General features: G+C 41.4%; 1 protein-coding gene across 1 annotated transcript in view; it reads left to right on the top strand.

Moving 5' to 3' along the window:
• Window positions 1-23,973, top strand: part of LOC311005256 (CD109 antigen) — a gene marked incomplete at its 3' end in the record, with an annotated part of 28,354 nt that extends 4,381 nt beyond the window's left edge. Inside the window, exons 5-39 of the mRNA XM_083997612.1 lie at window positions 4,958-5,502; window positions 5,835-5,931; window positions 6,079-6,145; window positions 6,579-6,639; window positions 7,139-7,235; window positions 7,615-7,731; window positions 7,816-7,875; window positions 8,087-8,172; window positions 11,624-11,775; window positions 11,870-11,898; window positions 12,047-12,280; window positions 12,397-12,519; window positions 12,620-12,659; window positions 13,280-13,350; window positions 14,058-14,255; window positions 14,578-14,682; window positions 15,684-15,854; window positions 15,948-16,100; window positions 16,915-16,987; window positions 17,168-17,249; window positions 17,363-17,480; window positions 17,751-17,864; window positions 17,988-18,206; window positions 18,377-18,524; window positions 19,157-19,330; window positions 19,561-19,642; window positions 19,972-20,203; window positions 20,351-20,522; window positions 21,025-21,215; window positions 21,467-21,622; window positions 21,724-21,789; window positions 22,298-22,437; window positions 22,602-22,758; window positions 23,539-23,641; window positions 23,759-23,973. Of these exons, the coding sequence (XP_083853738.1) occupies window positions 4,958-5,502; window positions 5,835-5,931; window positions 6,079-6,145; window positions 6,579-6,639; window positions 7,139-7,235; window positions 7,615-7,731; window positions 7,816-7,875; window positions 8,087-8,172; window positions 11,624-11,775; window positions 11,870-11,898; window positions 12,047-12,280; window positions 12,397-12,519; window positions 12,620-12,659; window positions 13,280-13,350; window positions 14,058-14,255; window positions 14,578-14,682; window positions 15,684-15,854; window positions 15,948-16,100; window positions 16,915-16,987; window positions 17,168-17,249; window positions 17,363-17,480; window positions 17,751-17,864; window positions 17,988-18,206; window positions 18,377-18,524; window positions 19,157-19,330; window positions 19,561-19,642; window positions 19,972-20,203; window positions 20,351-20,522; window positions 21,025-21,215; window positions 21,467-21,622; window positions 21,724-21,789; window positions 22,298-22,437; window positions 22,602-22,758; window positions 23,539-23,641; window positions 23,759-23,973 (4,848 nt within the window). The remainder of the gene's footprint in view (window positions 1-4,957; window positions 5,503-5,834; window positions 5,932-6,078; window positions 6,146-6,578; window positions 6,640-7,138; window positions 7,236-7,614; window positions 7,732-7,815; window positions 7,876-8,086; window positions 8,173-11,623; window positions 11,776-11,869; window positions 11,899-12,046; window positions 12,281-12,396; window positions 12,520-12,619; window positions 12,660-13,279; window positions 13,351-14,057; window positions 14,256-14,577; window positions 14,683-15,683; window positions 15,855-15,947; window positions 16,101-16,914; window positions 16,988-17,167; window positions 17,250-17,362; window positions 17,481-17,750; window positions 17,865-17,987; window positions 18,207-18,376; window positions 18,525-19,156; window positions 19,331-19,560; window positions 19,643-19,971; window positions 20,204-20,350; window positions 20,523-21,024; window positions 21,216-21,466; window positions 21,623-21,723; window positions 21,790-22,297; window positions 22,438-22,601; window positions 22,759-23,538; window positions 23,642-23,758) is intronic.
• Between the last annotated feature and the right edge of the window lie 1,704 nt (window positions 23,974-25,677).

Below are 25,677 nucleotides of genomic sequence, written 5' to 3'. Positions count from 1 at the left end.
CATGTAACCTGGATTTTTCAATGAGGGAGAAATAGTAGACATGTTTTTAGTTTTTGAGAACAACTTTTTTGTTGTTAACAGTTTTAATCAAAAAATAGTCATAGCAGACTAGCATTTTTATGAATTTTAAAATGCCTCTTTAGGGGGACTTAAGTTTGCCAGGGACAGATTTTTCATCAAACCCATGGAGCTAACAATAGTTACCTACTGTAGCTAGTAGGTCTTATGTCATCTAGCTATTCTTATAGTTACAGCCTGCAACACACTGACAGTTCCTGGCTTTAAACAAGGATCACTTTTTCTTAAAACTACTGACATACATTTGTGCCATAGAAAATCAAAAGCATGACAATCAATTAGAGACCATGCTGAAGGAGAAAATGCCTCAGTCCTGTAAAAGGAACTCATTCTGAGTGTTCATGTCAAAGTTTGTGCTGCTTTTCCCACTGAAACATACTTTTTTGAATCTAGCTGAATTTTTCCACTGTACTACTTGTGACCTTTCATCCAAGAGATAACACCAAACCACCCCCACCTCCCAATCACAATAGGCCCTAAAATGGGCCCCGTTCGGCCCCCTGGGAGTTCTGGCTTTGCTAATGAAGGTCTTCCTGTCCTCTGCTTCTCCTGAGAGGCCCAGAAGAGGAAAATCTTTGAGATCATCTTCTTTTCAACTTTCTTTCAGCTCATACTTACAGAACAGATCAAACATGGTTGCATGTGGTAGCTCTATGTGAAAGTAGAGGCACTGTTTCAATGTTGGCTTCTTAAATAATGAAGAGGGTGAAAATGCAACTACACCAAGACTTTAACATGTTTGAATGTTTCCTTTCCTGGCAGAAGATGCTTGTCCAGTCTGGTTATTTTAGACCATTATTAGGTCCCAAATTTAAAGTTGGATAAGCCAGCCACAATGAAACAAAAAACATTCTCCAGCCCAATTGCTCAGGCGTTTCATGCTCTTCTGAGGATGGTGATATTCTGTGGTAATTTCCTGTCAGTCGTTCATTCGTTCCAATGCCTGACCCTCCCTTATGAGGATTGTAGCCAGAGGCTCCCAGCTTCCTCTAGATCTGCCACAGATTACAACAGCTGGAATATGACCTACAGTGTGCCTCCCTCAACACCATCTCCTTCCCCTTCTTTTCTTCCCTCTGTGTCTTCTGTTATTCTCTTGTTTTGTCCTGGAATCAGATTTGTTTTAATTGCATCGTATTACAAACGAGTACTAATTTGATGCACATGTACTCGACTGCTTCTCCTCCACACCTCGGTGGTGTCACATCTTTCTCCACTTGATATTCTATCCCTGCTCCCTCCTGTCTTTCCTTCCCCTATCGTCCGCTTTCCCACATCCCCACAAGGACGAGGAAATATAAGCTTCACGCAGACCAGCTCAACCTCAGAGAGACTGTGGTGTAGTACTGAGAGGTAGCCATGTATTAAAAATCCAACACTGTGTTTACATGGGCCCTCCATAGGGCAATATAAGCAAGCTCCTGTCCTGGGAGCCTTTTTTGTGTACTGTAGAGCCAGAGTGGAGGGGGGGAGTGCAGTGCAGTGCAGTGCAGAGGAGGGGGTTCACATTCGGCTGTTCGGGAGACAAAACTTGTTTTGTTTTGAGCTGTGCTGTGCTGTGTGGGGTGGGGTAGGGTCGGGGGTGGGGGGTGTGCTGCAGCTTGAAGTGACTAGCTGGCCATGTGTTCCTGTGTGTGTGCTACACGTGAGGACAGAGGGCTCACAGACACGTACAGATGCATTGACAGTCTTGGAGAGTACAATTGGTTTTAGCTTTTTGTAGGAAAGACCCCCTCCGCCCTCCGCCCCCTCCTTCCCTTGCTGTGCCTCTCTGCCTTTTCTTCATTCCCTCATTCTTTCTCCATTAGAGATCTGACCGCTCCCTCCCGAGAACAAGAACTCAAAACAAAAGTACCCTACAACTTCTGCTGCAATGCCCCACCCCTTCTTCTGTCTGTCTTCTCCTCGCCCCTACTCTATCTTGCTCCCTCCTGCCCACGTCTTTTCTTCTGCTTCCATCCATCTTTTCATCTGACCCCAAATTGCTTAAGCTCTTTTCCCCTGTAGCTTTGACCTCCTGTTTTTTTTTTTTAGTAATTTACGTAGCCATTATTCTTCCAGTCCAGTCACAATCTATCAGCTTAGCCTCTTCACCTCTCTTCATCCCCACTTTCCCAAAAGTCTCTGTCACCCTTTGTCTGTCCAACAGTCACAATGTATTGTATTCCCGACGTACTGTAGTTAAACTGAACTCTGAGAACAGACACATGATTACCCAATGTGCAAACTACTTAAGGATGTTATCCAATGTACCATCTGCGTGTACTTAATGTGCACCACCAGTCTCCAATTGTCTTAACCAACAAAAATGAAAACACTCCATTCATAGCTGACTAGTGGGTGGCATGTCAGATTTGTGCTCCCTCCTGGACATTTCATTGATCTCAAAGCCCTGCTTAGGAATCAGTTCCAGGTGAACGCTGCCGGAGACTTCCTGGAATGATCTCTAGGTTTTCTCCTCACTCCAGCAAACCAGACTTAAAACTGGTGTGACTTGGAGGAAAGGGCTGTGTCAAATTTGCATACATTTGAGTAAACCACACTGGACCCTTTTCCTTTAGGTCTGAGGACGTTTAGATAATGCAACTTGTAAGCTCTCTGAAGTTCTTTTAGTAGCCATTCTGCGGATGTTTTGGCCATTTTGTGCCGTGCAGTTGCAGCTATAGAGGTACCAAATTGTCTCTTTACAGGCACAAGAGTGTGTTTTTAAATGCACATCACAGACTGAAAGGCTGAAAAGAGCAGCCATTCCAGAGTTGGGATGTTTCCCCAAGTATGTGTTAGAAAGACTGGGCGTGGAGGTGAAATGGGGACAGATGGTTTGAACACACACATACACACACAGTACACAATCTCCAAGTGTGTTGGATGCTTTCCAAGAACTGTCAGGAAATCAGATGTGAATCAACAGTACAGACAACAAGTGTATCTGTGTGTGCAGTGTGAGTGCTGGACACCACATCTGGTCATGCAGTGGGGCACTAGGTCGGGTCTCGAAGGACGTAGCGAGCGTGTGTGTCTCAAGACTGACAATCCCCGCCCTTATCTCGGTGCAAATGGAGGAGCGCCCCTTCCTGTTTCCTCAAACAGACATGCTCCAGTTGGATTGTCCACGCGCAGATAGCAATGACTCTGAAGACAACATCCTCAAAGTCGTAGTGGGAATTTTTTTTTTTTTTGTATTCCTTAATATAGAACTACAAACAGAGGCCCACTACCCTGCTATTCATTTGACGCGTGTTGCCAGGAGGTTGTGTTGCTCCTAAGTACTTTCAGTGTGTGAGAAAACTGAACAATGTGGTTTGGTGGTGAGGTAAAACAATAAGGGAGGTGAATGTGTGGGATAGAAAGGGGGAAATATGATGTGTGTGTGTGTGTGTGTGTGTCAGCTTCGAGGATAATCGGGTCCAGCTGTGGTCTTGAGTCACTGGTCAGATGAGGGAGAGACTTGGCTCGGATAGCGCCTCCTCCTCTTCTTCCTCCTCCTCCACATCTCTATCCATTCTTCATCTAATTACCAACCTTCCCAACCTTTCCGCTCCTCAACAGTCTCCCTCTCATCACTCTTTCTAACATTGCTCCACAGTCCTGTACGCTTCCTCTATTAAATCAGTTTAATTCCAACTACTTTTATTGTCCTTCTTGTCCTTCTTTTCCCTTTTCACATTCCCCCTCTCTCTGTTTATTGCGGTCGCCTAAAAATGTTTTAATACTTGTATTGTTTACCTCATGGCTTCATTGGGTGTGAGTCTCCTTTTGGTTACCGCTGATCTTGAAATCAAATCTGTTTTAGTGGAAGTTTCTCATCTAAGAAGTGCGTTTCTAATGGGTGACAGTGGGTAACAAGAAAAACACTCAATGAACCACAGGAATGGTGATACAGGAGCCAATTTCACAATGCTCCAAAAATGTTGCTTAAATGTGTTCTGTCTGTCGTCGTCCAGACTTGTTTGGGGTTGTTTTTTTTGTTTTTTTTCACATTCTTGGTTAGTTGATTTTAGATGACATGAATAAAAACCTTTTTGCCTCATTAGAGATGACTTGCCACTGCCATTCCTCTCTGCTTGCTGAGGCTTGCCGTTCAGTTCAGTTTAGTTCAACTTGTAGCCTCCTAATGAGTTGTCCTAATGAGTTGCTCTCCTAATGTTGCTCATTTGATTTGATTTGATTAGTCATTGTCTACTGAGGGTTCAGCTATGTCTGCTTTTGGCAGTCAGACCCAGATTGGGTTTAAAAAATGCCCGTTTTAATCCTGTGTATGGAATGATTGCGGGAAAATGACTGACAGCACAATAATCCTTGTCTTAGTGTTGCAGCTTGTTTATACAATACTGCAATGACAACATGAGCTGCATGTATTATTGAGGAGCAGATTTAAATAAGAAAATGTTTTTCATGCCAGGGGTCAGGATGAGCTGTGATGTTGTTGGTAATCCTTTCACATTTCTGTGTCATTATGTCAGCATTTTTGTAAAACTGTCCAGTACTTTGGCTCGTGTTATGACTAATGTCATTTCCCTGCTACCACATTAACCTTAGATGGCGACCATGGTAACATGATCATGTACAGCCACACAGAGGTTTTACAGGATTCCAAGTGTTGTTAGAAATGATTTATGATTAAGTTTAATATGACTTTTGCAAATTACTTCAAGTGTGTATAAAGTGGCTGGATCTGTTTTGAGAGGTGACATCAGTGACAAAATTTTTCAAAATAAATGTCAAGATGAGCTGACGTGTTGCTAATTCTGTGCCAGCATCAATCTTTTAAGAAAAACAAGGCACGTTAAATGTCAGCCTGTGTTGCTACAAAGCATCTTCAGATGGAGTGAAACGGTCTCCCATGTGAACACGTTGTGCACTGTTGTTTACCTTCCAGACGGAGCGTGGGGAATGGCTGCAGTTCCAGGCTGACCTCCAGGTGGCGGTGTCAGTGGCAGACCGCCTGAGAGCCGAGGCAGAAGAGGAGCTGACGGCGCTTCGAGCGGTGCACAAGGATGTGGACAGGGAGCTGGCTGCGGCCCAGCAGAGACAGAAGGAGGCTGATGTGCAGCTGGTCACTCTGAGAGGGGAGTTAAAGGAGAGTAGGCAGAAACTGGCAGCTCTCACCCAGGCTCAGAGCAAAACTGATGCTCAGGCTTCATGTCAGGAACCAGAGAGGCCCAACGCAGAAGCAAACAACACGTCTGACGGCAAAGAAGGGACCCAGAGGGGCACGGATAGGGCCGCGTACCGGTCAGGACGGGAGTTGACGGAGAGCAGGAGCGAGAATGACGTGACGAAGAATGTCGTCAGCGAGGAGGCGAGGACGGGCTGTAAGGATGTGGCCAAACGTTACCTGAGAAACGTAACCAATGAGGACAGGAGCGGAGAAGAGTTGCGATCCACGGAGGCACGGAGGACCGGTCCCACGGAGAGATCAAGGTGCGAGAAACTATTTAGCTTTTTTTTGAAGAATACACAAGAATTTCTGCAGCACATTACTAATGCGTCACTTTGTGTGGTCAGACAGTCAGATATTTAAAAACAAAGGCTCTTTCCCGTCTTAAACATTTTTTGTCTCTGACACCGCAGGCAGAAATGAATAACAATTGCCAAATTTGGTCAGGTCTGTGATTGTGGCCTCTTCTGAATGTGTTGCACTCAATCCACAGGCTTTTACGGGGCCACTTGGCTGCAGCTGAGTGGAATAGCTGCCCAGGAAAAAATGCCATCAAAAACACTAAAACTCTTCGCTGTGTATTGTAATATTACAGAAGCCTGTCCAGACTACCTGCCTCTTCAGACTCCCTCAGCACGCAGAATGGGACCTCTCAGTCCAACACTGCCGCAACACTTGGACCCACGAACAAGGTGAGATAATTTGTCTTCTTCACTAGTGGTTACTTGTTAGTTCTTTCTTCGTTTCTGGTTGTTAGCCAGTACTGTAGGTGCCTGTGGACTTAATCAGTTCATGCAACGATTTTGCCCTAATTTGTATCAATTCTGTTTGTCCTCAAGAACCTGGGGCAACTAAGAGGTCGAAGAAGTCTGGATTGGCAAGACAGCAGATCAAGCAGTGACATAGGTGAGTGTGTGTGCAAAACGTTTGTGTATAATATGTCATATGTTTTTTAATAATATGTCATATGTTTTTTTTTTACTTTTACAAGTGTTAAAGGCACCATGTGGAACCTTTGACCACTTGTGGTGCTATTGAGCAATGTCTTTAAGGCTCCCTGCTGTGTGTGTGTGTGTGTGTGCATAAGGCCAAACCAAGTGCACACACATAGCTGATTGTTTATCATTATTGTGTTGCATGATATTTGATACTAGTAATGCTCAAAGAAGCAAAGCAATGTCCCTGCAAAGGCAATGAAAAAGAAGGGAAAAAAAGAATGAATGTGGCTTTAAAATGTGTAGATGGGTCACTGGTTGCGTAACTCAACATCTCTCCTTTCAGTGCTGCTTGTTCGTTATTGTGACTGGCTGTAAGGCAGTATGGCTGCTTGTCTTTGCAGGAAAACGTGAGGAGTCTCTGAACAAGTACAACTCTGCCCTCACCGAGTTAGCTCCCCCCAAGTGAGTCCAATCAGTCCCACACACACACACACACACACACACACACACACACACACACACACACACACACACACACACACACACACACACACACACACACACACACACACACACACACACACACACACACACACACACACACACACACACACACACACACAAACACAAACACACACACACACACACAAACACACACAAACACACACACTCACTCTGACGGACCATTGTTTCCAAGAGACCAACCTAATTGCTACATCCTGTGTAAAACTAATAAGTCGTTTTGACCCAAGTACATTTGTCTGCTGAACTTTTAAACCTCAATATTGGGGCCAAAACACTTCTCTCACCTGAATCACCGTTTCAAGTTTTTCTTTCAGTACAACAGTTAACTACTGTATGTGAAAAGATTGTCTTCTACTTCTACAAAATCATAACAAGCACTCCTGTCATTTGAAAATAAAAAATCTGAAGCCCTGAGCAGTTTGTGTCTCGTTGCTAGGTCCCAAGATGGTTTCAATCCACTGCTGCGTCGCCATGGAGGCTCCAAGAGAAACTCACTGCTCCGCTGGTGTCAGATCCGAACCCAAGGCTATAAGGTGAATCCTGGATTTGTACTTTAGTACATACGTTTTTCTTAAAACTAGACTGAAACATTTTTTTAAATGTAGGTTAATATTTTTTCTTGTTTTTGTTTTCCAAAACAGCAGCATGTTGTATTGATCTATGACAGTTTCAAAGGAAGAATATCAACTTGGTGCTTTGCATGAATTAGTGTGTTGTCTTAGGTACAAAGTTTCCTAATTGTCTTTCTTAGGGTTCAGCCCTAACAAGATGTCACATTGCTTTTATATTCTCAGTAAAAAAAAAGAAGAAAGGAATTAAACTAAAACAATTCAAATTCCAGTTTTCTCCATTAAAACTAAAACCACTGGACCTCCTTTCTATTTCCTATTCTGTCTTTCATTTTCCTTGCAGAATATTGACATCACCAACTTCAGCAGCAGCTGGGCTGATGGTCTGGCCTTCTGCGCTGTCTACCACACCTACCTCCCCTCTCACATCCCTTATAGCACTCTGACTCCAGAGAACAAGGTAGGAAATGTCCCTGCCTGTGCAAATGAACAGGACCGTTTGATTTATGGTGTTCAGGTTATTGATTCATTCTTTTCTTTGCAGAAGGAGAATCTCAGTCTGGCATTCAAAACAGGGGAGACTGTTGGGATTACACAAACCCTGGTAAGAGCTGGTCCCCTATTTATAAGCAGTTTCTGCTTCTTTGGGGTTCCCTTTCATGTACATCTGTTGCAACTGCTCATCTGTAAGACATTTTCTTGCTAAGTACATGAATAAAAATATTGCGTTTTACAAGCAATGTAACAGCAAAGGAACATCTGACCTGAGGTTGAGTTTGAGGTTTATAAACCTATTTGAAATCATTGTCCGGCAGACGGTGGAGGAGATGCTGAGGGCAGGTGGTCCTGACTGGCAAAGGGTCCTGAGCTACGTGGAGAACGTGTATCGCCATTTTGAGATGTGACTGCTTCAGGTACTGACAGACAATCCATACTGGATCCCTAAGGACTCATCAAAGGAAACACAACAATGGTTCCCTGAATACTATACCACACCTTTAGCAGGTGTTGGAAACTGGAGGAGCCGTTCTTCTGTTTGAGCAATAATGAGACGTTAAAAGCTTAAATTTGCAACCTTTAACATGAAAATATTATTTTTTCTTGCCGTTAAAATGCAGATAGTTGTAGAAACAACAATAACAGTGAGAAGAAGCCATCATAAATAGAGAATAGAAACCCTGATGAACATCAGCTTTTTCTTCTCTGGTGATTTCCATTAACTTTTAATGTGATTCTGCAGCTTAGGCAAGAAAAGGGTTTAACGTTGGAAAAAGTTAAGATATTTACTCAATAATTGTGTTTACTTTCAGTCAAATTCTCACAGCTAAAAAAGTCTTTGTTTAGTCCTTTTGTCAAAGACATATTTCATCCTGAGTTTGTAACAATAACATACAAAGGCTTAATGTCGAACCAGACCTTTTTCTAAGAAATAATAATTTTGAGTTTTAATTTGCTGTTGTGGGATGAAGTTGTCTTCTCCCTCTTCTCCTTTGTTTGCTGTCATAGGAAACTGTTCAGGTTAAGACTGTGGAGGTGGTGTGGTGAAAATCTATTTTGTTTTGAGCGGTCTGTTCCCACCACCTCCACAGTCAGTATTTCAACATTTCTTATGCTTAATCAGCTGGCATTTCACATACAATATGTAGTCTGAAGAGTTCAGATACAGTGAAAGTAGATGACTTATCCAGTTGAGTGAAATATGCAGAGCAGCATCTGACCAACTGAGGAGGGGGAGGGAATGATTAACAAAATGCTGCCTTTTGAATGCAAAGGGTAAAGGATATGACCCCCTTAAGTAGAAATTCAGAGTATGTGGAGTATGGTGTATGTACAGAGTGATTTGCTGTATATGTCTCCACACTGGTACTTCACTGGCAGAAAGTACTGTATTACAACATGTCTTTTGTCAAAGACATGTTTTCTTCAAATATGTTTTTTTTTTTTGCCTTTTAACCTTGTATGTGATACTTTGCAAAGATTCCATTTGCTCCTGACCCTTTTAGCTCTCTGTAAATATGCACTTTGTCAGCACTTTTGATGGTGTAAGAATGTAATGTACAGTTTTGACAGAACTGCTGTGGTCTTGATGAAAGCTCAGTAGTATTATGTGGCAAGGCTGCAGACCAGTCAGAACATTTGTCCAAGTTAAAAATTTCTCTCTCTTTTTTTTTTATTTTTTTTTTTAGTGACAGTAAACGTTTTAAAATCCATAACTCAAAAAGTGCCTCCGTGTTATCACAAGTGGGCCAGTGCTGTTCAGGTGCTCAGGGACGTGCATTGCAGGAGTGACATAGAGCAAAAAGAATACGAGCTGACACAAGTTTGCACATCCGGTTTCAACACAATGTCACGTTCCACCTGCATTCTCACAGATGCACAAAAACACACTGTCATACTTCACCAGTGCTGAGAAACGAAACACCAGGTAACGACATGTTTGAAGCCGAGTCTGTTGCCAAAGTCGTATGTGCCAAATGTTGGACGGATGTGCCTTTTATATTGTAAAACATGTTCATATGTAACTAGTGTGAAAAAAAGCATGATACCAAAGAAATAAAATATTAATATGAAACAAATAATAATGTGTGACTATTGTGTAAACATGTGATCAGATAGTTCCCTTTTGTTGGCTTTTGGCTAAGTCAAGTACTCCCACCGTTTCCAGTTTTGGTTTAGCTTAGTTATCCTTGAGTTTGCTGCCTCCTATCGGTGATAAAGAGTTAATGCAGGTTGTCATTGAGCCTGTTCCATCATGTTCCCCAGAGAAAATTTTAATCACTGCTCAGTGGTTAAAACGTGGCCCCACAATGTCAGCTACTCTCCTCTGTCCTGCTATTCTAGTCACTAATCCTGTGCGTAACCTGTATTTTTGTGTCACTCTGGCATACAGTGCACAACAGTGACATTTACTCAAGTTTAAACCAGTGATGGTAGAAATAACTTTTTTTGGACTGAGCATTTGGACAAAGTTAACTGTGTTTTCCTTCCACCATCCACATTATTCTCCCAAGATAAACTCTCATTATCACCCCACTCCTCTGCCGTCTTGACACCCCGCATTGTCGCAAAGTAATTAAAATGTCAAACCTGTTTACCAGATAGCTGAAGTGTGATAACGGGGATTTGTTCTCCAAGGAGAATGCTTTACTCGCAAAATGTTTACAAAAACAGTTAAGATTCAGCTAGAAGCCTCTGTTTTCATGCCAAGAATTCAACTCCCAGATGGCTTTGTGTTACGTATCACAGACAGTGTTGTGTTCCCTCTGCCACTCGAGATGTGCTTCCTTCCCAGTACGGATACACTAACGCCAGAGAGTCTCTGTGCTTTTGGACTGGACTGGGAATTGTCACACTGTGAATAGACAGATGAGATGCTTCCCCCCTGGGCAAAGGCGTGTGTGAAGCCCCCCACCCCTACCCCTCCACTTATCCATTGTGTGTGACAAAGAACGTGTAATAATAATGTGTCCACATCCTTGTGTGTGTGAACATGTGAGGGGTGTAGGTGTGAGGACAGGAGGTGGAGTTTTGTCACACACAGTTCAGGTCAGTTGTGCTTGTATAAGTGGTCACTGTCTGTAGTTTGACATCTGAGCGAAGCGTTTGGATGTTTGACGAAGACGAGAACAGAAGCATGGAAGGCATCTGCACCCTGGTTGTGTGTTTGGGAGTTCTGTGTTTTGCTGTACCTGCTTCGACTCAGGACCCAGACAGGTACGTGGTACAGTTTGTTGTATATAAAATCACAACAGCAACTTCCAAGTACACCGAAATTCATTTTCAGGTTTTACATAGTCAACCCTTTGGATTTAATCTAACAGACACCGTCACAGTTTCAGCGTAAGGTTTCAGATGGTCATTGTAGCTGGTTCACGTCTTTCATCATGAGTATACTACATATCTGAAGTTAGTCACTCCATGACTCTACCAGAAATTGTTTTGTATACTGAATAAACTACGGTTGAGTTGTTTGGGAAGAAGATGAAGCATACTGTATGGTGTAAAAAGGGGAGTGTAAAGCTTTCCACAAAAAAAGTGTCATCCTCACCTGTTGAAACTCGGGAGAAGCTGAGTGATACATCAGGACAGTGAAAGTAAATCTACCACAGAGTCACTTTAAACTAATCAAAATCATTAATTAACTTACCTTTTCTATTAGTACTGTGAATGTTTCAATGATATTTGATTAACTCTGGGACATTGTGTTCACATTTTAAGATAAATTGATCCAGAAAACCAGGTAAATTCTAAGGATTCCCTCACTTTTTTCCTCACCACCACAAACTGATACAGCACAAATTCATATTGTTTGACTCATTGATGATGTCTCTCTCGTGCCTTGTCTTCATTAGGACATTGTTTCTGATCTCAAGCCCAGAGGTGCTGCACGCTGGGACACCCACTCCGCTGGCTGTCACTGTTTTTGCAGACTTCTCTGGCAGGGTGACGGCTGAGCTGACACATGGAAATATCAGCGTAGTCCAAACACTGGACTTCCAAGGAGGTGACACTGCAATTACACTTAGATTTAGGCTTGATTTGCACATTCATTTTTGACCTTTTAGAAAGCTAAATCTTCACTCTGTGTTCACTTCAAGGTTTGACCCGAGTCCTCACACTCCCACCTGTGAGTATATTTCCCTCTTTGTTCATCTTTACTTTATTCTTCCTACTCTCAGAAAATCAAAGAATTTTCCCTCCACAGATATGAGAACAATTCATAAGCCTGATATCACAGGTTTATGTGTCTGATAATGCTTTTAAACTCGCTCCAGATTCCTGGCTCTATATCCCAGAATTCTCTCCTAAGCTTGATGGTGAGAGGCTACAAGGGTGATAGTCTCATTTTCTCCAACACCACCGCCCTCAGCTTCAACCTAAAGAATGTCTCCTCCGTCATCCAAACTGACAAATCACGCTGCCGGCCAGGCGATACCATCAGAGTCAGGGTTGTGAGTGTCCGGCTGGATAACAATCCATACAAAGGGAGAGTGGATGTCTCTGTACGGGTAGGTTTCTGGTGTGTTTGTGTGTGAAAGAACAAAGCCGCGGGAGGTGAATAGATTTCTACCCAGCCATTGTGTAGAGGTGGGAAAATTGACTGACGTTCCTTTGTTACACACAGGATCCCAGTGGGAATGTTGTCGACAGGTGGGAGTCCACAGGGAATCTGGGGATTGTTTTGCGGGAGTTCACTTTATCCCAGTCAGCTCCTCTTGGACAGTGGGTGATTTCAGCAACAGTGAATGTAGGATTGATTTTCTTTTTATTACCTTTGAATTTGTGTATTTAAAAAGACTTGTGTTTGAACACATGACGATTGTACCTCTGTTTCTTCTTTACTACAGGGTGTCAATGAAGAGAAAACATTCATTGTGGAGCATCATGGTAACAGACCTAAAATCTTGATATTGGTTTCTGAAAGGTTCATATTTTTCATACAGACCTGCTCACACTGTTCTCTGAAAGGCCCATTGTAAACACTGCTGTTTCAAAACTGCCATTTCCAAACAATCCTCTGTTGATGCTGTGTAGAAATGCAAATCCAAAGTTAATATGAGGCATCAACAGTCTCACCCAGACAAACCAAGTGGGTATTGTCTAAGGGTACAACCGTATTAGCTATAAATCTCCTCATTTTGTTGCGATCCCTCCTCTACAGCTCAGAATTGACATGTGTGTTTGTGGAAGGAAACAAAATAAACTCTAGCTTTTGGATTATTTGTCTAACATGGGCTGTTAAAGCTTCATAAATTGTCTTGATATAAACCTTTGAATGCATTCATGCTCAGGCGGAAGCTTATTGGTCTTCAATCACTTATACTGGATGCATATCAGAGCTCTTTCAATATTCAACTTAAACAAGTGGAAAGATTACATCTGCTAGATGTATTTCTGATTTCATACAAGCCATGCCAATACCTTGCTCTCATGATAGATTTGAAAATATATAAACCTGCATTCTTATTTCTGCCATTTACAACAATTTAACTGACTGATTATTGCAGAGCATCCTCAGTTTGAAGTGCTGGTCAAGACCCCATCAAGAGTCCTGGTTGGAGATGACATCTCTGGATCTGTAAGAGCAGTGTGAGTTTGATCGGCTCATTGACACCAATAATATCACATTTACATATAAACTGAAGACATCTGGGATTTGTTTCCTCAGTTACCCAAGCGGACAACCTGTACAGGGAACATTAGCTGTCTCAGTGACGCCTGCACCTAATATGTATGATGCAGCCTCTCCACACATGCTAACACAAACCAAAGAGGTGAGGGTTTTACTGTCCCTGTAGTGCATTTACAGACAATGTATCTGTCTACTTAATGGTAATGGAAAACTTTTGACCATTGTTTTTCAGATCTATGGGTCAACACAGTTCTTCTTCAGCAAAGACCAACTCCAAGCCCTACACACTCCATCAGGAATAAGCCACCGTGGCCATAGCGTGCATGTAGCTGCCTGTGTTACTGTCGGCTCTACCGGTGAGATGGACTTTAAAGTATAGAGACAGTAAAGTGTTTATAGAAGTATAAATATTCTTTACATCACTAAATTGCACGATCTATTGTCACCTCAGGTTTTAAAGTGAACAAGACAGTCAAAGTCCAACTTATGCAGGACACATACCAGCTTATGTTCCATGATTTCCCACCATCACTCAGACCATCTTTGCACTTCTCTACAAAAGTGAGTGAATTATTATAACTATGTTGATCAACAGCTGTTTTAAACTGTGCTTTCCAGGGACTACTGTAAATTCCTTGCTCTTTTATCCACAGCTCAGGATCTCTAGATACGATGGGAAGGTTCTGACCTCACAGGATCTAATGTACTCTGCTGTGGTTGAGGTCACTCAGAGAAGGTCATCCACTAATCCTGAACCTACAACTGTGTCTATGACTGTCCTGGTGCCGCAGGACGGGGATGTCCACATGAGGTTTAGAGTACAGGATCAAGTAGAGATGCTTGATATTCGGGTTAGTATTTTGATTCCCAGTATCCAGGATGTTGGTCCTTGGGCGGGCAAAAAAGTGATATTTAAGCAGCTCTGTTATGCGTAAGATGAGTAGTTTCATACAGTTAGATTACACACTTCCTTAGCAGTAGGAAAGATGACCGCATCTAAGATCTGTTAACTAAGATCAGATTCAGAAATGGATTTTAAAAAGTTCGTTTAATTTCTTTAATGTCTGAAAAAATACCAAGCAAAGAAAAAGACTGACGGCATCTTCTCAAATAATCATTTTGATTCTTTTTTTTTTCCTTTTTTTTTTTTTTAAATATTGTGTTTATATTTAGGCCATATTCCAATCCAGTGAAGAGACTCTGAGAGTCTACAACAACTACTCCTCTCCTAGTGACTCCTACATTCAGATCTCCCCAATCAATGCCTTACATGCACAGGTAACCCTTTGCTTTGCGCTTATGTATGTGTACAGTCCATTTCTAAATTAAGGTATTTATTGTGTAGTATTTGTTATGTAGTATGTATTTTACATAACATTTCTATTTTTCAGATTGGATCACCTCTTTCAATAGAAGTGGAGAGTACCTTTAAACCAACTGCACTTCACTTTGTTGTAAGTTTAATTAAGTTATTTCAGTTTAGTAAATATTCTATATAACTTCCTCAGGATTCTAATAACCTTGAAAATGTTTTTAAGGTTAAATCTTTTCACTGAAGATATATGATAAACATTTATTATTTAACATGCAATCTACAGTATAACAATACTGTTGCAATTTCCAAATTCACTCCTTTACAGTAGCTGGAAATCTTTTGTGGTGTCACATACGTGGCTTTCCTTCTGAGTGTCAAAAGCCTCTAATGAGCTGTAGGACTGGTATGCATTCTTATGCTAATGAAAAATGAGATGTAATCCATATCAAAAAATGTTTTCTTGAGCAAAAAAATCAAATTACATCTATGACAAAACTTTGTGCTCCCATTCCTGTCGCAGCTGTCATCTAAACTACTTTAGTTGCATGTGATGAGAAATGCAAAAAAGGAGCATTCTCATGAACATATTATGCAAAGACTGAAATTATAAACTATGAAATTCAAAACTATGAAAACTTAATTATCATCCACACATCATGGCTCTTACATCACATACTGTATGTGTCAATCGCCCTCCAATATTTCTGTACTTAGTTTTGAGTGACATTTTATATTTCCATATAGATTGATATTAAATCAGTTACTCTTGAATGTTCTCTCTAATTAAGCTCCAACCAGCACATCATTAACTGTAGTGTAAAGCCTGCAAATGCTGTATACTTCAGTGGACACAGGGCTACAGATCATTATGGGATGTTATAAATCTACTGTACACTGTAGCTCATTAGCTGTTAATGGTTGAATGCAAATAACAAACCCTTTCCTGTAATTATCATACCTCCAGGTGAGCTCTAGAGGTCAGGTGGTGGCTGCTGGGACAAAGAACTCCCCCTCTTTTTCTTTGACCCCAACACTGACCTGGTCTCCTGAGGCCTTTGTCACCGTCTACTGCATCCTCTCTGATGGAGAAGTCACCCACGACACGGCGCACATACCTATCGCTCAACACAACAATGTACTTAAAATATATTGTTCTATCGCCGCACTTTGTTGTACTCAGACAGGTGCATAGTTCTCCTCTGATCATCTGTATGTTCGCTCTCCTCAGGTATCTCTAAAGTGGAGCGGTGACAAGGCTCAGCCAGGTGAGCAGGTGTCACTCACTGTGACTACCCAAGAACCCAGGTCCCAGGTAGGGATTGTGGTAATGGAGACACATGATGAGACTCCAGAGGATGACATGGACTTAGAAGTGAAGCAGGTATGACAACTCTTTTCATTTCCCAAAGCCTAAAGGAATGCTGTGTTTGCCTTTCAAAACACTGATTAGTTTATGTTTTGCGGTTGGCATTTGGCGTCACTTGATAGGAACCTGGAAGCTACGCTGCACTAAAAGCCCCGACAAAAGGAGCAAAATACAATCTCTGAAACATAAACTCCTGTGAACTTCCTTCAGAAAGCCACGTGCTTAGATACTGTCAGATTTGCTGCATTTCTCCTTTGTCCATTTCACAGTTTAATTACAAAGCAACAGTCCTTTCAGTCACCTTAATCTGTTGTAAAATCTCAAAAGACACACTTTTCCCAGTTGGATACTCTACTACTATTCAGCGTGTGACCGCTAAACCAGTCGGTCTGGGTGTAACCTATCTTTCTGCTTTGTTGGGAGATGATTCTGTTGTTTCTGGTAACTCAAGTGGGTTGAGTGCATGACCTGGGGGTTACTGATGGATGCAAGTCAGAGGAGATGATACTTCATCACAGTGGATTGTCGTATGATGACCTTTTCTCATCTCCAAGACTCTGGCAGCAAGCATTGTGTCCGCTAAAATAGATCATTTAAAAGCCGACATTTCCTCAGGCACCCACAGAGCTGAGACAGTTTTACACCTTACATCACCTGCCAAGGCCTGACCTATTTTTCACTGTCTGTCACACTGAAGATGCATCATCTGATGGTGGACCACTTTGCGTAGGGTGTAATGGTGGTGTGCATCTAAAAATACACTGTTTGTAATAGCAGCTGCAACAACGCATGTGTCATTGCAATCAACTCTTTTGTGTCTTTCACACAGCCTGAATGTAATATTAGGATGCTGACTAATGCCAGACTGTATCAGAAAAAGCAGTCCCGTGGAACAAAGAATGGTATGATGATATATAATACACAGTTATTATTTGAATCTAGCATCTGCTCTCTATTTAGAGTTGCTCTTGTGGCCATTTAGCACATTGTATTAATCCTGTTATTTCAATTTAACCTTCAGTCTTTCAATATAAATTCAGTCTGAGCCTCTTCTGATCTATTTTTGATGGGGGGTTTAATAGGAGATGCCCTATTGGTGGAGAGGTACTGGAGCCGATGGATGTCTGCTGCTGAAACTTTGCTGTGGATAGACACTAATGTTAGGTGAGTGCTGAAAGGTGCATATGAGTAATCTGTATTCACTGTGTCTCCATATTTAGGACAGGACTTGCTACATAAATTATGTGACATATTTTGTTTCCGGTCTTTTCTATCAGTGGTAACACTTGGACAAGTGGGAAAATACCAGTGCCAGAAGGTGTTACTTCTTTGAGAGCTGTAGCGCTGGTGATGTCAGACAACCTGGGTTTTGGCTTCACTCCTGTGCCACTAAAGGTAACTTCATTCTCAATATGTGTCATGATAAACTACCACTGTTTCTTTAATTTAGGGTACTTCCCAGAAGTCCTCTGTCTGTCCTTTTCCAGGAAAGTGATGTCAATTGAATTTTCAGTCTTTCCCCTCACTGCCACTCAGAGAAACTCACAAGACTCAAAACAAACCAAAGACAAGTAAAGATCCCATAAGGCAGTGCAAGTTTACCAACTTTTCAATGAAATCTGACTTGTGTTTTTGGATATTGTTTTCTTATCCTCTCATTCCCAGTTGACTGTGTCCCGCGCTTTCTCCTTATCTCTGGATGTCCCATCATACCTCATCAGGGGAGAGGAGATTGTAGTGGAGGTGAACATCATCAATCATTTAGACCAGGACATGGAGGTATGAAGGACGACATTTGTGCCATATTTTGGCCATATATCTGACTCATTGCTGAAGTATTATTTCAGCCCTTTACAATGTTTCTTTTTGGTTTGTTTTTTCCCCATATCTTTCTACCCGCAGGTCATCATACTGCTCGCACAAAGCAAGGCCTTTGAGTTTGTTTTGGGAGACATGAGGGATGTCTCTGTGGTAAACGCCCAGAAACTCACTTTAGGGAGCCATGTCTCTGCTTCAGCCCTGTTCCCCATCAGACCTGTAGCTGTGGGTGAGATGGAAATATCTGTTGACGCTGTATGTGCAGAGGCTTCAGAGAGCATAGTGCGGAAAATACTTGTGAAGGTACAGTATGATACCATATAAATATTGTATAATATCTACAAACTTTAGTGTTTGCAGGCTAAATGAGTGATGTTGAGAACAGTGGGGATGGGTGCAGTATAAAATACAACTTGCTACCTGGCATATGGTTAATCCTGTGATAATGGTGCCTTGCTTCTCTGTTTGTAAAGCCCGAGGGCGTGGAACAGTCCTACTCAAAGACTCTATTCCTGGAGCTGGCACCAGCAGCAGAGGTGCAGAGCGGCACCAAGTCCCTCTCCTTCTCCTTTCCACCAGCTGTGGTACCAGGCAGTCAGAGGGCCCATGTGGCTCTGGTTGGTATGTCTACCATTTCTTCCCTGTTGTGTCAGTGGCAGCTCCATGCACTCTTAATCAATTAGGACATACAGTATGTGGGTTATATCATTGCATTTTGTTTGTTTTTGGATGATGAGTTAATATATCTGTGCACCAAAGTCCTATAAATGTACTGCATAATAATAATAAGTACTGCATGTTGAAAAAATGGACATCAAACAGGTTTGTTTATGACGGACATATTCTGAACATCTGTCAGGCTGTTTGGCTTGGCTCCATTCAGGTTGAGGGATGTTTGGCATTTATCACGGTAGAGGGGTAAGAGCCTCAGGAATTTCCAGATTTGTGGTTTCTGCCCTCTGATAGTCAGAGGCTTTATCAAATATCAAGCAAAATGTGCAGGATTGAGTTTTTGTTTCAAGTGCTGCTTTCTTTCTCCACTCTTCCATACTTTTGCAACTAAATAGCTCAGCTCTGACTTTTGTTAAAAAGCCATTTCAAAAGTATGGTTTACTGTACTTTCAGGTTAACAATTGCTGCAGTTGAACTGCTATGGTGAAGCATTCATTTCAATCATGACATGATGTCATGTTTGCAGCATGTTATGTAACTGTTAAATCCTTCCTGTGTCTCTCATGCATTGCTTTACACAGGGGAGATCTTGGCCTTGTCCTTCAACCTGGATTCACTGGTTCAGATGCCTCTTGGCTGTGGGGAGCAGAACATGATCCACTTTGCTCCAAGTGTTTATGTTCTGCAGTACCTGGAAAAGACAAACCTGAGTAATGAGGAGCTCAAAAGCAGGGCTCTGGGTGTTATGATGGATGGTAAGCAGCCAAAGGAAGTCACTCATGAATGTATTTATTGAATTATTATTATTATAGTGTTGTTAACTGTTACTATCATTACTATTGAGATAAACGAAATAGGATAAATAAATTTTCCCTTAGGGATTGTTAAAGTTTTTGTTTATCCATCTGTATCAATTCAGGTATTTTTTGTTTGATTTTCACTTCATCTTTCATGGCATATAAAGGTGTTATACTGTCTGTTTAAGGATATCGGAGACAACTGTCCTACCAACGAGACGACGGTTCCTTCAGTGCTTTTGGAGCCAGCGACACATCTGGCAGTACATGGTAGGTTACCAGTATACTGGAAATAACAGGTGAAAGATTGTTTAGTGTAGATCCTATACTGTGTGTGTCGAGGTGGAATAATTTAATAACTCTAATGCGGTGCTTACTGGCCTTGGGAAATTTGTGTAAATAGTCAGCTGTGTGGAAGTCTTGAAGTAAAGGTGAATCAGGTTTGACTTGCAAAATAAAATCAATCTCGCACTCCTTTCATTTTCCTACCAGTTTGTTATTTGGTGTGAGGGAATATGTCTTATTGCGACGTCTCTTCTTCTGTGCTGCATTGATATACATAAAATCTATAAAAACGTCTCCTCTGTTTCTGTCTCCAGGCTGACAGCCTTTGTGCTGCGGTTGTTCCTCCAGGCTCAGCCTTACATGCAGATTGATCAGAGTGTCGTGACCAGAGCCATGACTTGGCTCTTGAAACACCAGGGGCCACAGGGAGAGTTCAGTGAGGTGGGCAGGTTGATCCACACTGAGATGCAGGGAAGACTGGATAATGTCCCGGTGGCACTCACTGCCTACGTACTGATTGCCCTGCTGGAGGACGAGACCTATTTGGTATGTCAAGGGGAGTGTGTGTGGAGGAGAAGGTGAAACTACCTCGGGGAATTACAGAATATTTAAAGGTTATGATGTAAAGTATTCGAGGAAGGAAAGTCGGGAAGTCATTTGGCAGTAATGGCTTTTGTCTGGTTCCTGTTGAAGGAAATGTACCCAGGCAACGTGTCCCTGGCCCAGACGTACCTGGAGAGTCAAGTGAGGACTGGGGTGGTCAGTAACTACAGCCTGGCTCTGGCGGCGTATGCTCTGGTTCTGGCCAACAGTCGCTTGGCTGACACTGCTCTGTCTGAGCTGACCAAACGAGCTGACCAAACAGGTGATTTACTGAAGCCTTTCACTTGTTTTATGTTGAGGAAGGTGCTTTTGTACATTCATACCATAGCATCAGAGGTAGCATTTCCTGTCTCAGATTTTCACCATAAATCACATGTTGTAGAGATGTACACGATGCATTACATCTTCTGAAATTGCACCTTTATAGTCCGGGTTTTTATTTTTATACTACTAGGCAACTTGCTGCCTCTAAGCAGCCTTTTACAAATGTCCCTTTGACTTTCACAAAGTCGATGAGCAGCTTGTATGAAGTTGCTGTATTGCACCACCATCTGGTGAGTTGCTGGAACTTTTCTGGTTGAGTGCTGTGGTTAAAAAAAAAATTTAGCTTCAATGCATCTTTATGTTCCTAAGAGCTACATTCATCAAGAACAGCAGCAACAATAAGGAAAGGTTTTTAAGCACCTCATGTAAATGTTTATCATTGAGCTGCATGTGAGCAACATAATTCTATTGATCTCAGCTTCTGTCACTTTATCCCACAGATGGGGTTATGATGTGGAGATCCTCTGACGGCCTGAAGTCACATGACTGGCAGCCGCGCTCAGTACAGATCGAGATTGTCTCGTACGTGCTGCTGGCTCACATCAGGCGTGGCACCCTTATTGAGGGCATCACACTTCTAAAGTGGTTAAGTAAGCAGAGGAATCATCTGGGAAGCTTCAGGACAACACAGGTGGGACAAAACCTTTATTCTGTTACTAAATTAACTGATGTTCAACTACTGTATGTGACTTAATCTGTTTGCAATGACCATATGTGAAATTAAATTTATGAACATATTTATTGCAAATTCAGTTGTTCAGTTGGGAAAATAGCATTATATCACATCTTTTTATGAATATGTTACCATATCCTCCAACTCTGCACCTGACTGTGTATACATACTGTGACATAATGTTGATTGTTACACTTTTCCTCTCTCAGGACACAGTGGTTGCCCTCCAGGCTGTTTCTTACTACGCTGCATTCGGTGGCGCAAACGCCATCAACCTTAGGTTTAATGTATCTGCACCAGCAACTTCGTTTGTGTCTCCGTTTAATGTCAACGCCACTAACTTTTGGATGTATCAAAGCCAAAAGGTGATAAACCTGTGTGGATTTATTTTTCACATTTTGCATTTTGCTTTTCTTACTGTACATCTGTTAACCTGGGATTTCAACATTTACATTATCTTTTCAAGGTTAATGCTGACAAAGATATACACTTGAACATAGACATGGAGGGACAAGGATTTGCTTTATTTCAGGTACAGTTTTACTGCTTTTCTGTCATCTGCTCAACTCTGTCCATGTTGATGGAAAATACTAACACCACATCACTAAACTAGCCCTGACAATGCAGGAGTGCTTCCATATTTCCAAGATTTTCAGGTCAACAATAAGTATGGGTTAACCACCGAAGCATGACTGGAATAAATTGAACACAGCAGCTGTGAGTGATAGCTTCACCCAGCACAATATGCTGCATTGTGGACGCTAAACCAAAACAGCTACATGCAAAAGAAGCACAATAATGGATTCAGCAATTAACATCTGGAACACATGCAGTTGTTTAGTGGATCTGGATAGTATCACTGAGATATTGTTCAATATTGAAACCAGTATTCTTTTGTTCCAAACCCTTCTGCTGAATGTCCTGCTTTGAAAATGTTCTCACAGTAATGACACAAACAGTTTTTCTACATAGTACAGTAAACCGAAGTGTAAATACATCACTCAAAATGCTTTGTTTACCCTCTCCATTATTCCATGCAGTTGAATGTCTTTTACAACATGGAAAACACAGCGTTTTCACAGAGTCGCCAGCACCACTCAGACGAGGAGGCTTTCTCCCTGGATGTTAATGTTACTGAAGAAAGAGACCACAATCACATGCTGCTGTCTGTATGTACGAGGTAAGTACTGCAACGCAGAGAGATGTTTATGTCAAGTCTATTTCATTTACAGTAACAACCTATATTTTGCATGTTATTTGTTTTCATACTGTGCAGCGATTCATATCAAAAATAATATATAACAACTTGTTCTTGGATGTGACTCCTTGCTTTTTTCTCTTTAGATTAAAGGACAGTCAGGTGATATCTCGTACAGGTATGGTTATATTGGATGTGGGCATGCTAAGTGGTCTCAGCTTGTCTCCTGGAGCTGCCGTGCCAACAGATCTTATCAGGAAGATGGAGAGACTGCCTGACAAAGTTATCCTGTACCTCGATTCAGTAAGTGTGTCAACAGTATGTCATGTTCTGGTTTACTGTATGCATTGCAGCAAAACAAACACTTCTGACACCAACTTGTGGAAATCTTTTGTTATGCTGTTGGGAGTCAAAAAAACAAGACTGATGAAATATTATGCGTAAAGATTTAATTCTCTTTAGAGACAAAGAGACAAAACACAGAACCACATGGCAGTCTAGTAGCTCAGGGTTGTACCCACTGACCAGTGGTTGCAGCTCATTTTTATAGATTAAGAATAATCTATCTAAATAAAGTTATCATGGTACAATAAACAACAGATGTCTGACCTATAGGACTTGATGATACAGTACGATGAATCTTACACACATTTCTCCAAATTTCCAGAAATGCAGCTTTTAGAACAACCTAATTTGTAGTATCTCCATGGATGGAGCTAAGAAACTATAGGGCCATGTAGTTGTGAGTCCAAATTCCATGAGTGCAACCTCAAGCCTATTAGAGCAGCCACCAAAAAACCTTTTTTTTTTCATTTCAGCATTCGGCTGAAAATAAAATCAATCAGCCTTCACAACACACTCTGTGTAACCCCTGTGAATTCACCTCACACTGAGAATTTTATCTGAGCCCACAGGTTGTCACTGTAAAGACCTGCACAGAACCAGTTTCTTTGTCCGGTGCAATACTGTAAAAGGTCTAACAGCTCAGAAGGATAGCATGAGGCATAGCACTGTTGCATGTATTAACAAGCAAATAAAAAGGGCATGACAAAACTACTACACTGTCTTTGTGGCTCTTTGCAGCTCACCAAGTCAGAGGTTTGCATCAAACTTCCCATCGTCAGGAGCTATAAAGTGGCCCGTGCACAGGATGCTGTTGTGCAGGTTTACGACTACTATGAACCAGGTAAGTACAATTTTACACAGTCTCATTAGTTGTGCATTATTGAAAATGTTTTAAACCATTAACCTGGAAATGGAAAACGATCCTAAAATTATTATCATTATTTTCTCCGTCTCTTAGCGAGAAAAGCAGTAAGAACTTACAACCCCACTTTTCTCCACAACATGGACTCCTGCTTCTTCTGTGGAGCAAATTGTGAACGCTGCAGACCAGGGATCACCATCACAGTTGCCTCCCCCCTGTCATCTCACTCTGGGAACAGCGCCACCTACAGCTTGAGTTGCATATTTCTTGGGGTCACTGCTATTTTTTTCTGGTCTAATTTTACAGAATGATTGAAACAATTAATATATACACTAAGAGACGTTGTTTTAATACAGTTTGTACACATTGATATGCACTAGATTTAAACATTCTATACAGAAATGATTTCTTGACAAGTGATTGTAATATTTAGAGAACAGTTTGTATGCTGCCCTTTTTACTTAGTGCATGTTTGCCTTTTACTGTTTACGATCTCTTTTGTTTTTATAGTCTTGTAACAGATCTCATTGAGATGTGGTTGTCTTTGTCTTTATTTTTTACAAAACAAATAAAACAATTCTTTACTTACTTCATGAAACCTGCCATTCTACATGCTAATCCAGGAGTTTACTGGAATAAAGATCTCATATAGTTGGCAGAGGAACACACATGAAAAAGATTTATTTCTCAATTCCACATGTGTCCTGTTGTCACCATTCTGGCAGAGGATGCAGACGTGTTAAGCTGCCTGAAGCCATATAAAGGCTAAAATAAGATTTATTCTACAGCCCCACTGTACTTTCTAGTGAATGGCTGACTTTTGGGTTTAATGTGTTTCTGCTCAGCTTGAGTGAAACAGGGTGTAAATATTGCAGTGAGAAAAACAACAACTCATTTGGAGAGAAATAAAAACCACCTTGCTCCCTCTGCCACACCACGTTACGTTAAACCAGAGGAATGTGGACTGACCTGCAGACGTATGCACACATGTAAATCATCACCGCTTACCTGACATGAATTACAATTTGTTTTTTCTAAGGTTTCAACCTGCTGTGCTCGGTCCACAGAGTGTTTCATTTTGTACAAGGTAAACATTTCACATGTCACAGCATGTTCCCTTAAACCTGACTACTTTTTGGTTCTGCTAATCAATAGTCTCACACTGGCAGCATTTGACCTTGAAGGTAACAACAACAGCATCTTCTCTACAGTACATACAGTACTGTGAAGGAAGCATGTTAGTGAGATTACATTAGTGGTGAACTCTTACTGAATCAGCACAATATCAACATGAGATTATATTATTGTACATTTAAAATTTAGTATAACTGTACATTAAATTAAACCCTTTGTCAACAAACAGTCCTGTTGAATCTCCACTGTCAGAGATATGCTCTGTAGCCTGAACCTGACCTTTGACCTCTTTGGAAGTACGCCACACTTTACCCAGTAAACTGTCTTGATGTTTTGAGCTTTAATGGTATGCCATGTCTGTTTTTTATGGGTTAGATGTTTTTATAAGGCTCATTGAGCAAACCCATTTCCCTCTAGGGGCAATAAAGCTTTTAGTTCATAAGCAAAAACAGACATGGAACGAAGCTGAGAATATGAGTTGTTACACAAAAAAAAGAAAATACATACTTAAGGCAAACTTAAACACATTTGGACCTTTAACTTTTGGCTTCAGTGGAATGTAACAAATGCTTACAACTTGACGCATTCCCATTGAATCTTTCGTGTAAATCTACCAGTACAGTTCCATGGTAATTACCCCAAGGATGGTGAATACCCCCACCATTACTTTTTACCGTAGACAGTTATTGTGAATACGCTGGGATACCCCACATTTCACCATAAACTGTATGACTAAACTATTTTGTGTTTATTCCCAAGTCCACATGGTTTTCACATTTGCTGTTATGGTAAGAAATAAACATGTTGTAAAACTGGTACTTCACACTTATAGTTTAGAGGGTTTAGGTATTTTCACAAAACACCAATACAAAAGTGTATCG

Source organism: Trachurus trachurus (genome assembly GCF_905171665.1).
Source record: "Trachurus trachurus genome assembly, chromosome: 22".
Lineage (NCBI taxonomy): Eukaryota > Metazoa > Chordata > Actinopteri > Carangiformes > Carangidae > Trachurus > Trachurus trachurus.
This window is presented reverse-complemented; position numbering and strand designations above follow the sequence as displayed.